We start from the raw sequence: 12796 nt of genomic DNA, 5'->3' as shown, positions 1-12796 counted from the left end.
CCCTAAAACTTTGCTCAAGTTTATGGAAACGGAAGTTCAAGATTTTTCTTAAATGCAAGAACTGTGCTTAGTTTAAAATGCACATTCCAGAATGTGTGTGCATATATTTAAAAGGGAAACCAGCACAGGGAGAATTTTAAGAACTATTCAGGTGAACAGCAGATTCATGAGTTCTGTTGCCCTACCAGCAGATAGAGGCAGAGAATCTGAATGGTTTCACTAACACAGGGAGTGGTGCAACCTGGAATGTCAGTATGCTAATGCCAAAGCCAACAAAAACCACCTATATACATATCAACCCAACCACTAATCAAGGAACCCTCTGCAGACCTCTGAGCATTAGAAAAAAAAAATTCAGTGTATGAAACATGAAGAGGCGGGCCAATTATGAAGGCTCAGCCAACCCCACAATCTTCTCAGGTGGGTCATGGTCTGGGCTAGCAAAGAAAGGCAAATTTCAGGTAAAACCAAGTGTCACCGTCTTGTCATCCTGGTAGGCTAACCCAATCTGACAGGATGTACCAAAGCTTTGTCCCTTAGTGCAGAACAAGGAGGTTTGATTACAGGAGACAGCATGAGAGTATCTTGCCCATTATGTGGGCTGAAGCCAGTAGGAACAGTTTGTCACGCTATCAATTACATTGTTTTCAGTGTACCAAGATGGCGGCAGCTGCATTGAGGAGAATTTAAATCTACATGGGTGGAGTGGGTGGAAACTAGCTTAAGCCTTGTGACATGTCTCCTGTTATAAAAACTCCTTGGTGCAGGAGGAAGACGAGGACTCCCTCTCCCCACAGGACCTTCCTGTCAATGTACTATCACCTCTGGATTGATCAGTCTTATAATGTCTGACAAACAAATGCAGCAACATTCATGTTGCCACTCTATGGATGCGTTCAGGGCTAAATGATCGGGTTCCCACACAAGAAGTCACTTCAACTCTAGTCAAATGAAGTCTCAACCCTAGCAAACACTTGGACACTGCCTCATCCTTGTGCAGCCTGTAAAACAAAGTGAAGAGTCTATTCAACTTCCTAAAAGTATTTCTCAACTTCAGGTAATGTAGGAGCATGCCAGAAATGAGACCAATTGATTCATATGAAAAAAAAAAACTACTTTAGGAAGGAAGGAAGGCCCTGTATGAATGAAAACCAAATCCACCAAGACAGACAGATATGGATCCCTACAAGGGAGTACGTGCCACTTAGAAATCTCACAACTTCTGGTGAGGCGGGAATCTGCTGTGTGCACCACAGGAGGGCTCTCGCAAAATAACTCTCCCCCTGCAAACAGACGTCTGGACTCCAAGTGCTGAGATGCTAAAGGCCTGCTTGAGAAACAACTCTACCTTCGAGTCATGCAAGTCCTTAAGGATCAAGCGATGCTCTACCAGAATGGTATTCTTGACAACCACCATCAAGAAAGCGCTCACTCTAGGGAGGTGAAAAAACCCAAGTCCTCTCGAGGGAGGGGCAGAGCCTGTCATTATGATGTTGCTAAGAACATGCAGGTCTTCTTACTTCCATGGTGCATATCCTTGTTTGGTGGGTCTTCAAGCACCAGTGTGTGGAGCAGCACCTGTCCTTCATGTGCGAATGTGTCCTTAAGTCTGGCATTCTTGCAGTGGGGTCTTGACCAGGCCTTGACTCTCAAGATTGAGGTGGCAGTCCTCTTGTGTTTCTGAGGCAGGGTTTAACAGTCTATTCCTTGTGATTCAGGTGGGTGTGGGTTGGTTTTTTAAGGTGGTGGCCTAGTGATTAGGGTGGTGGACTTTGGTCCTGGGGAACTGAGGAACTGAGTTCGATTCCCACTTCAGGGACAGGCAGCTCCTTCTGACTCTGGGCAAGTCACTTAACCCTCCATTGCCCCATGTAAGCCACATTGAGCCTGCCATGAGTGGGAAAGCACGGGGTACAAATGTAACAAAAATAAAAATAAATAAAATATTTGGCTGTAATTGTTGAGGTCCCAAAGAGGTACCCTCTCTCCAACTTGTTTGTGGAAGCCCTAGCCAATCCAAGTTTTGTTCACTTAAAGCATGTGTCTCTAAGAGATCTGACCATAAAGACTATTTTCCTAGTTATGTTCTCAGCCAGAAGGGTCTCTAAGTGACACGTACTCTCTTGTAGGGATCCACATCTGTCAGTCAAGGCGGATTTGGTTTTCATTCATATAGTGCCTTCCTTCCTTCCTAATGTATTTTTTTTTTTCATATGAATCAATTGGTCTCATTTCTGGCATTTGCCTTGCAGGACAATATTCAGAGCCTCCCACTCAGTAAGAAACATCTGTGAGAAGCCCCAGGGGAGCAAGGCAGCCTTAGAAGGTCTACAAGATCATCTAAATTGGGGTCTTCATCTGTGAGCTCTTCCTGCCCCCTTATGAACATATGCAGTGCCAAGGAGACCTAGTTAATCAATGAGAAGTGCTCCACCTTGCAAAACAGCCTGGCTACTGGCAAATTCTCATCCTCCTAAGGACAAACTCATCACCTTCCAGAGATGCATCCCCCTCCTCTTTGCCCCAATAATCCTCCACCAATGACAGAGGCAGGATCAGGACCCACTTGGGGTCTGAGCCCTCACTAGAGATAGTCCCCTAGCCAGGCCCCCAGGGTACTTTCCAGTGTTACTGGCGGTCCTGCCCAGCCAAGGGTTAAACCCTGAAACATTTCCTGGACTCCTAACAAAGTCCATAAGGACCTGCATAGGCTAGGGCCCCCAATGGAAACCACCCCGACTCTTCCAGGCTCCTCATCTCAAAGGCGGGGAGCATGGGAAACACTACTACAACCCCTAAATCTACCGGCCCCCTGAAGCTCCCTGGGCCTCACAGGATTATGGCAATCTGACAGCAAAACAGACACCATTACTGCTAAATCTGGGCCCACAACAGCTGATATAGGAGTGGGAGGCTGGAGTAAATCTGTGAATCACTGGTTCTTGGTGCAGCAGCACATCTGAGACAGCCAAAGAAATCAAGGCCTCTGCATCACAATCAGGGCAGTATGAAGTAGCCACACTGCTAACGTGCCAGTCCCCACATACCCCGTAGCACCTCCTACCTTGTATGAGAGAACACTCCAGCTGCTCACAGAAATGCAGACCTCCCATCACTAGCAACAATTAAGCTCAGTGACTCACCATCAGCCTTTGGCCCAGGCCTGCCCTAATGCCACAGTTACCTGCCTGTTGAGAATTGCCAATTAAAGATTAAAATTACCAGAGAAAGTGTTTGCATATGCATTTTTGTTTAACTTTATTCAGCAAACAAGTGTCAGAAAACAAAAGAAGCTCTGCTCCCCCTTTATTTTTTTCCTAAATTGATTCTTCAAAGGAGGAGAAGATGGGGGGAGGGCAAGGCCCACTTACTATCATTTGTAAAGTGTCCACAGGACCCTTACCAACTAGCCTCATAAGCCGAGCCACTGGATTGCAGCTTGGAACCATGGAGGCTCATAATCTTTGAGCTCAACGACAGGATGGTCTGTGGACCAATCCCTGGGTCCAAGTACCCTGACCAAGACCTCACTTCAAGGACTGCATGCCATGGATTGCACTTGGTGAGACAGGCCTACTCAGATAGAAAAACAAAAACCTGCTACATCAGTCCAATCTTCACCATATGCTGGAGACAGAGAAATACTGACAAGTTCTAGGCTGTACCACTCCCTATATTAATGGTGTCACTGAAAAACAGTTCAATTATCTGCTTCCATCTGCTGGTAGGATGATATAACTTGTCTGGACTGGTCTATCAGGATAAGAAAAACAATTTTGCAATTTTCCATGCAGTTAGGAAAAAACAGGATTTGACATGCGTGTTGCAATTTAAAAAACTTTTCAGACTGATACACTACATTTGGGGATAAGACTGTAGTTTTACTAATAAACAGCATCAGTAGGAGAAACAGCATTTTTGTTAGGAGGAAGAGGAAGCAGCTTTAGTGTGAATAACTGCCTTGATGAAGATGGTACAAGGGAAAGACACAGGAGTGGGGAAAGAGAAGAGGCATGATAAGTAAAGGGAAAAAAATAAGAAAATAATGAGGGAGGACTGAAAAATAAATGAGAAATACTGTGAGGTTAAGTAAAGAACAAAAACAATGTGACAAATTAGAATAAATACCAAATCTCACACTCCTGCTGCTCCTGACAAAATTTCAACTGTCTGTCGAAAACTGTGAACAAAATGCCTACTCAGTGTTTTTAACTATTGGCTTTCTGGCTTAAAGACTGCTTCCCCTTCACACTCAATTCACCTCAAAATTATTCAAAGCATGGTCCTTACCTTCAGAAAAGACCAAACATTCTTCTCAAAATCTGTTTGTGAAGCCTCTATTTTCTTCTGACAATACTCCACAAACCCTCCTGAACGTACGACTTCCTGTAGTTGGTCTGAACGACTCAGGAGTTCCTTCTCAGTTACCACCTGGCTGATGTACACATAGAAGTGCTGCTGAGCTGTTTGCTGCTGCTGTGGCTTTATATTTTCAAACGTCACCAGCTTGCCACCAAACTGTAATCGGAGAAACACAACACAATTTAACACAGTGCAACAGTTGCTACGTTTCCTACAGTACTGAAATGGTTTACAATTGCTATACTCAAAAAAGTGTGGTGATGCAGCAGTACCTGGACCAATCCTGAAAGAAACTAGATTTTTTTTTGTAGGTTATGAAACCTTTTGTAAGAATTATCCAAGAAGCTGTACATGAAATTTTGTAATAATATTTTAAGACATTACCTACATGGACTCAAAAGCTCAAGTACATCACCTGGTAGTTCCTATCCTAGTCTGATGCAAAAATCATAGCCCATACGAAAGATATGTACATAGCATAAAGTTGTTATGTTTCCAAATATCAGAACACCCAGAGCAGGGAGAGAAGTGAAGCAAGTGTTATTTTTAATTGCAGCTGAGAGAAAAGATGGAAAGATCTGGTTCTTGCTCGTAGCATATGTAAAAGACCTGGGATTAAATACAATCAGAACCTCGTTTTTTTGTTTTGTTTTTTTTCAGTTAAGCTACTGTCCTGACCTCTGTATGATGGTAATTCTTTCTAGACAAAAATGAATGCAGCATAGATGTAAACACTGTATAAAGTATAGATAATATTGCAGAGGGCTCACAGTGCCTTCCACACACATACACACAACATTGGCATTTTAAATATAAATGTATGAAGCCCCAAAACCTTACAAAAGATGAAGGAGAATAGCAACAAAAATGTTTAAATTGTTATCTCCATACAATGCCGCCTCCCCTTCCTTTTCCTTCATTTCATAAATGTTGGGGAACATGTAAAGGCAAAACTGGAAAATGCAGTGGTTGCTGGGGCATTGGTACTTACAACTGGAAAAAGCAGTGGTAGCACATGGCGCCACTGCAAGGTAAGAAATGAGACCAGAGAAATCAACAAGGGGAGAAAAGGCAATTTAATAGCTTACAGCTGTGAGGCAGAGCCAAGGTTGTGTTCTAACCTACAGCACACCACAGGATACATTTCAGCTCTTTGCATCATTCAGTGGGTGCAGGAGAGGTGACCTGCTAGCCGCCACTGTAGCTACACTGCAAGGCTACGTAGAAAGAAGAAAGAAACATGAGAAAACTGATCGTGCAAAACTTAAGGAAAAAAAGAGACTATTACACACCTAAGGGGAAAAAAAGTCTATTTTTGTTTATACTCAGTGTGGTTAGCACTGATTTATGCTATGGATGAATTGATTTTACGTGGAACACTAATATCACAATACATACCTTTCTTTGTAATCATTTTGTTTAGTCCATCTATTAGTTACAGAAATAAAGGGATTCTATATCGTGCAGTATGAAGTGGACAGAAACAGTCAAGCATGTAAACTGTTTGAGGCACCTCTTATCATAACAGATACACACAGTACAGACAACACCTTAACAGGAAAACTGCTGCTGAAGAGACCCAGATTTGAATCCAGACATTGTTCCTGCTCTTCAAGTGTTCACAGACCCCAAAAGGGCCAGATTCCTGACTGCTACTCAGTAGTGACATCTTCCAGTTTATATAGAGTGCATTCATAATGGTCTCCAAAGGGTGACTAACTGCTGTAAGGCAATAAAAGCAGAGACTTACTGAGAAGGTAGCACCCACAGGTTTGCGCAGCCACTTTGGTGGTTTCTTCAGGGGAGGGATGGTGCTTTGCGCAGTTGTGGGCTGAGGGAGCTGTAGTGGGGGCAAGGGCTGCCCTGTGCCAAATGGATCCAAGTTTCCAAAGGATGACGACAACTGTGAATGAAGGAATTAAGAAATTAACAATATCTCTGCCTGAATAAATTGAAGCTATAAGGCCAACAGGCTCTATAGGTCACTATTTGCTATACAGAAGGCAATACTAGTCAAATATTACATACTAGTAAAAAAGGCCCGTTTCTGACACAAATGAAACGGGCGCTAGCAAGGTTTTCCTCGGAGTGTGTATGTTTGGGAGAGTGTATGTGAGAGTGACTGTGTGAGAGTCAGAGTGAAAGTGTGAGTGTGTGTGTGTGAGAGAGAGAGTGAGTCTGGGTGTGAGTGTGTTTGTGAGAGTGTGTGCAAGTGTGTATGTGAGACACAGTGTGAGAGTGTGTGTGTGTGTGTGTGTGTGCGAGAGAGTGTGTGTGAGACACAGATTCTCTGTGAGAGTGAGTGTATGAGACCAAGCGAGTGTGTGAGTGACTGTGTGGCACATAGAGAGTGAATGTGATACATTGTGAGACAGAGTGTGTGAGAGTGAGAGTCAGAAAGACATTGTATATGAGAGAGAGAGTGTGAGCCTTGCCCTCCCAATCCATGCCCATCTGTCCCCTGCCCCCTCCATTCATCCTTTTCCAGCAATTCCCCTCTCTCCCTGAGCCCTGCCATCTCAATCCATGCCCATCCATGCTTCTCTGTCCCCTGCCCCCTCCATTCATCCTTTTCCAGCAATTCCCCTCTCTCCCTGAGCCCTGCCATCTCAATCCATGCCCATCCATGCTTCTCTGTCCCCTGCCCCCTCCATTCATCCTTTTCCAGCAATTCCCCTCTCTCCCTGAGCCCTGCCATCTCAATCCATGCCCATCCATGCTTCTCTGTCCCCTGCCCCCTCCATTCATCCTTTTCCAGCAATTCCCCTCTCTCCCTGAGCCCTGCCATCTCAATCCATGCCCATCCATGCTTCTCTGTCCCCTGCCCCCTCCATTCATCCTTTTCCAGCAATTCCCCTCTCTCCCTGAGCCCTGCCATCTCAATCCATGCCCATCCATGCTTCTCTGTCCCCTGCCCCCTCCATTCATCATTTTCCAGCAATTCCCCTCTCTCCCTGAGCCCTGCCATCTCAATCCATGCCCATCCATGCTTCTCTGTCCCCTGCCCCCTCCATTCATCCTTTTTACAGCAATTCCCCTCTCACCCTGAGCCCTGCCATCTCAATCCATGCCCATCCATGCTTCTCTGTCCCCTGTCCCCTCCATTCATCCTTTTCCATCAATTCCCCTCTCACCCTGAGCCCTGCCATCTCAATCCATGCCCATCCATGCTTCTCTGTCCCCTGCCCCCTCCATTCATCCTTTTCCAGCAATTTCCCCTCTCCCTGAGCCCTGCCATCTCAATCCATGCCCATCCATGCTTCTCTGTCCCCTGCCCCCTCCATTCATCCTTTTCCAGCAATTCCCCTCTCTCCCTGAGCCCTGCCATCTCAATCCATGCCCATCCATGCTTCTCTGTCCCCTGCCCCCTCCATTCATCCTTTTTACAGCAATTCCCCTCTCACCCTGAGCCCTGCCATCTCAATCCATGCCCATCCATGCTTCTCTGTCCCCTGCCCCCTCCATTCATCCTTTTCCATCAATTCCCCTCTCATCCTGAGCCCTGCCATCTCAATCCATGCCCATCCATGCTTCTCTGTCCCCTGCCCCCTCCATTCATCCTTTTCCATCAATTCCCCTCTCACCCTGAGCCCTGCCATCTCAATCCATGCCCATCCATGCTTCTCTGTCCCCTGCCCCCTCCATTCATCCTTTTCCAGCAATTCCCCTCTCTCCCTTCCATGACCCCCCCTCGCATCCATGCTCTTCTGCCTCCCATGTCCCAGCATGTCCCGCCCCCTTCGCATCCTTGCTGTCGTTTCTCCTCTGCCCTCCCGCTCCCATTGTTCAACTGCCCACCCTCTTCTCTTCCCCCTACATCCCTTTTTTTTTTTTTTTAATTTACCTCCGTGGCGGCGGTTCCGGCAGCGCAGCGTCAGGGAAGGAGGCGGCGCTCCCGACGTCTAGCCTTCCCTTCGCTGTGTTCCGCCTTCTTCTGACGTCATCCTTGACGTCAGAAGAAGGCAGAACACAGCGAAGGGAAGGCTAGAGACGTCGGGAGCGCCGCCTCCTTCCCTGACGCTGGGTTTTTTTTTGCGCCGTCGACGTCATGACGTTTGCCCTGGACGTCATGACGTTTGACGCGAGGGCGGGGCAGAGACGGCTGGCAGCCTGGCTGGCTTCACACCACGAATCCACGAACCCTAAGAAATGTTTGAGTGACTTCAGAACGTTGTCCTCATTAGAACGTTCACGGTGCGTTTTATTATATTAGATTTGTCGTGTACTATTTGTGATTTTTTTTCTCTTGTTTTTTTAATTTTTTTAGCCCTTTATTTTTTTTGAAAAATACATATGCATATATTGGACACGTGGAGGGGCATAATTGAAAGGGATGCCCAAGTTTTCCTGGGGCCGTCCTCGCAGGACGAGCCAGCAAGGAGCGTGGAAACCCGTATCATCAAAACAAGATGGGCGTCCATCTTTCATTTCAATAATACGGTCTGGGACGCCCAAATCAGCAAATTTAGGTCGACCTTAGAGATGGTCGTCCCCAGGACTTTGTCAGTTCTGATTTTCGGCGATAATGGAAAGCGAGAACGACCATCTCAGAAATGACCAAATCCAAGCCATTTGGTCGTGGGAAGAGCCAGCATTCGAAGTGCACTGGTCCCACTAACTGAACGGAAAAAGCCCTTCCCTTACCAATCCCTTAGCGATTCGGAAAGGAACGGGCATGCATGAAGGAAATTGCATGCAAATGAGCTGCTCGCTGTTAGCTCATTTGCACACGATTTCCTTCCTAAGGAAGGGAAGCCAGTGCAGAGCACCCAAGAGATATGTGTGGCTGCTCTGCGCATGCCAAAGACAGCGTCATATATGCAGACAAGCTGCGTGTATAATAGCTGCCTATAACCTTAGAAAAACACAACTACAGGTGAAAACGTCCAAGTGCTCGTCAGGGATGCCTTTCTTTTTTTTTTTTTAAGCGTATGGGTGAAGGACGCCCTTTGCTATGCCTCTGTCCCTGCGACGGCAGTTGAGGACATCCAAAATGTGTATGTTTCTGTGAGAAGGACATCCATGCCTTTGCTATGCCTCTGACACCCCCTTTATTTATTTGGATTTTAGATCACAAGTAGCAGCAGTGGGATTTGAACCAGCCACCTCTGGATTGCAAGACCAGTGCTCTAACCACTAGGCCACTCTTCCACTCCACTCCCTTGAAATTTGGCCGTCCCTGTGTGTGTGTGTGGGGGGGGGGGGGGGGAGTTCATGACGTCCAAAATGTTTGAAAGAAGGACGTCCATGCCTTCGCTATGCCTCCGCTGACACACACTGCGATGGACCCGAGTATGACATTTCAGGCTGGCAAAAAAAGTTTTTAAAGTTGTTTTTTTCAGGGTGGGAGGGGGTTAGTGATCACTGGGGGAATCAGGGAAGGTCATTCCCTATTCCCTCCAGTGGTCATCTGGTCAGTTCGGGCATCTTTTTGAGGCTTGGTTGTAAAAAAAAAATGGACCAAGTCGCCAAGTGCTCATTAGGGACGCCCTTCTTTTTTCCATTATCGCTCAAGGACGCCCATCTGTTAGGTATTCCCCAGTCTCACCTTTGGTACACCTCAGACATGCCCCCAGGAACTTTGGTTGTCCCTGTGACAGGAAGTAGTTGGGGACGCCCAAAACCGGCTTTCGATTATGCCGATTTGGGTGACCCTGAGAGGACGCCCATCTCCTGATTTGTGTTGGAAGATGGGCACCCTTCTCTTTCAGAAATGCCCCTGATAGTAACACAAAAAAGGAGTTGGTTGAATAACCCTCTGCTATTAAACCTTTTTTTTTCTGTGTGAAATTTTCTGATTTTGGTGAGTTTTCTAGAATATGATTCTATTTTATTCCACTCTGTAGCATTCATGTTCTTGGTAGAATTTACTTTTCGTACAACATTTGAGTCATGTGCTGCCTGTTTCAGTCAATGCCACTAGAATAACTGCGGCCTCTAAACTGCACCCATGAACCCAGGTCAAACCCATTTCTGCCACAGCCCCTGGCACAGCAACTATCTTTTTAATCCATCTGTTTCAGCCATATAAGGCCCAAATCCCATTTCTGCTACAGCTCCCATTACAGTGGCCATGAATAAAATTTGAGCTGCACAGAGTTCATACACCTGACCTCATGCTTCCTGATGAAAAGGACATGGCTGAGAGCAGAGATCTGTTGTGTGATTCTTACAGGCCAATCTCTATTAAATTTAGACATAAAAATTATGGCTAAGATCCAATTTTCATGGCTGAATAATTTTATCAGTGAGATAATGAATGCAGATCAGTCAGACTTTATCCCAAGCAGAATAGCAGGGCACAACAGGCAGATACTAATGAATTTGGTTACTTGGGCACAAGTTCAAAACATACTGCTAGTTTTGATAGTGGTGAATGCTGAAAGGACTTTTGATCACATGGAGTGGGGTTTCATGATAGTTACCTTAAGGCAGATAGGCTTATTACCTAATTTTTGGGGATGGATTAAATATTCTGTTCAGATCCCAAAGCTAGAGTGCAGGTTTTAACGGAGGGTACTCTAAGATGGTTCCACTTAAAAATGGCAAAGAGAAGGGATACCAACCACTTTTGTCTTTGCTTTTTGTATTGGTGACAGAAATGCTGGCAGGGCAGATATGTGCTAACGCTAAAGTGAAGGGTATTACAGTGGACAAAGAGGAATATAAAATTTTGCTGTTTTGCCAATGAATTTGTTAACAGTAGGATAGCCACATGGGATGCCAGAAGAAACCCTGAAAGAGATGAAGATACACAGTAGACTTCATAAGATTCACCTCAAACCCAGACAAACAGTTACTAATGCTCACAATAGGTATGGAGAGTATGTGTGCTTCATTTGCCTCTTTTCAATTGCGGGAGGCAGCAGGTTCAATCTAGCATCTGGTCTGGGAGTGTGGATTGCAGGGACATGTGTAGGCTACATTATCCCACATCGTTTCGAGTCTTTTGCTAAAGATTTAGAGGAACAGAGTAAGCTAAATCACTCTTTGGATGGGGCAGATAATGAGTCTTAAATGGTTATCTAAATCCATATACATTTGCTAGACTCTTCCTCTAGCCATTCCATCCAGAGAGCTGAGTAATCTAAATAGGAAAATATTTGTCTACATCTGGAGAAAAGACTACATCAGGTCCACCAGAAAATCTTTATATCTGATAAAACAAATCAAGTGATGGGGGTGTTAGATCTGGATAAATATTATAGTGTGGTGCAGGCAAGAGTGCTGTTAGAATTGTGGAAACATCTTCCTAAGCCCGTAGGTGCAAATTAAGTATGCTTTTGTGAGAGACTGTCCATCAGAAGAACTGATATGGCTTTCAGAGAGCCTAGAGCGAGGAAACAAATGATCACCTTGTGTTGATGTAACCTGTGAGGTATGGAAGGTGGTGTAAAAAAGTATTGTAGGAAGAGACATATCAAACTTAACTAATCTGCAGAATTTGCCTCTTATCTGCAGGTATAGAAGGGGACAGTGTAAAAAGGTGGAAGGAGTTGGGCATAACCACCACAGGGCAACTATAAAGGAGAGGATTTCAAGAAATTCATGGGAATCCAAGAGGCTTACCAGATTCCCTATAGTGATTTTTTTTTTTTATTGATTGCAATTGAGACCTCTCTCTCAGCTCCCTCATAGGGTGCAGTTAAGGTGAGAGCTTACTCATTTTAGGGGGAGGTGGGGCAATTAAGCAAACATACTTACCTGTAGAAGGTATTCTCTGAGGACAGCAGGCTTTATATTCTCACAAAATGGTTAACGTGGTCCCGCGTTAACAAGTAGGGAGCTTATGAAAAGCTTTACAAGAGCTTTATGGAATGCGAGACACACTCCACTGCAATCTCATCCTGCCCTCTGCGAGAGCGATGTTACTGCAGTTAAAAACTAAAACATAAAAGTAAAGAAAAAGAGACAACTCCAAGGGGAGGTGGGTGGGTTTGTGAGAATATACCTCAGAGAATACCTGCTACAGGTAAGTATCTTCGCTTTCTCCGAGGACAAGCAGGCCATTAATTCTCACAATTGGGATATCCCTAGCATCCAGGCTCACCGAAAATAACAAACACTGGTCAATTGGGCCTTGCAACAGCGAGAAGATAACTCAGATTAACATTAAAATATATACAAACTGAGTGAGAGTGCAACCTGGAACAGAATAAAATGGGCCTAGGTGGAGTTGGATTCTAGACCCCAAACAGATTCTACAACACAGTCTGCCCAAACCAACTGTTGCATTGGGTATCCTGCTCAAGGCAGTAATGAGATGTGAATGTGTGGACTGAAGACCACGTCACAGCCTTGCAAATTTCTTCAGTGGAGGATGACTGCAAGTGGGCTGACACAGCCATGGCTCTGATACTGTGAGCCCAGCCTGGGCATAAGTGACCTCATGTGAAAGTGTGCCATAAGAGACATATAAATCGTGGAGGCCCAT

The 12796-nt window shown here is 45.3% G+C and overlaps 1 protein-coding gene across 7 annotated transcripts in view; it reads right to left on the bottom strand.

Annotated features, from left to right (window-relative positions):
• The window catches only part of SEC31A (SEC31 homolog A, COPII coat complex component), a 213265-nt gene that overhangs the window by 115870 nt on the left and 84599 nt on the right, over window positions 1-12796 (bottom strand). For all 7 annotated transcript variants that reach the window (XM_030190615.1, XM_030190616.1, XM_030190617.1 and 4 more), the window contains 2 exons: window positions 6113-6265; window positions 4291-4518 (listed from right to left, as the gene is read on the bottom strand). In XM_030190615.1, coding sequence (XP_030046475.1) covers window positions 4291-4518; window positions 6113-6265 — 381 coding nt within the window. The remainder of the gene's footprint in view (window positions 1-4290; window positions 4519-6112; window positions 6266-12796) is intronic.

This window comes from Microcaecilia unicolor, chromosome 2 (assembly GCF_901765095.1).
Source record: "Microcaecilia unicolor chromosome 2, aMicUni1.1, whole genome shotgun sequence".
In the NCBI taxonomy this organism is placed as follows: domain Eukaryota; kingdom Metazoa; phylum Chordata; class Amphibia; order Gymnophiona; family Siphonopidae; genus Microcaecilia; species Microcaecilia unicolor.
Note: the sequence above shows the minus strand (reverse complement) of the source record. Positions and strands in the feature narration are given on the sequence as shown.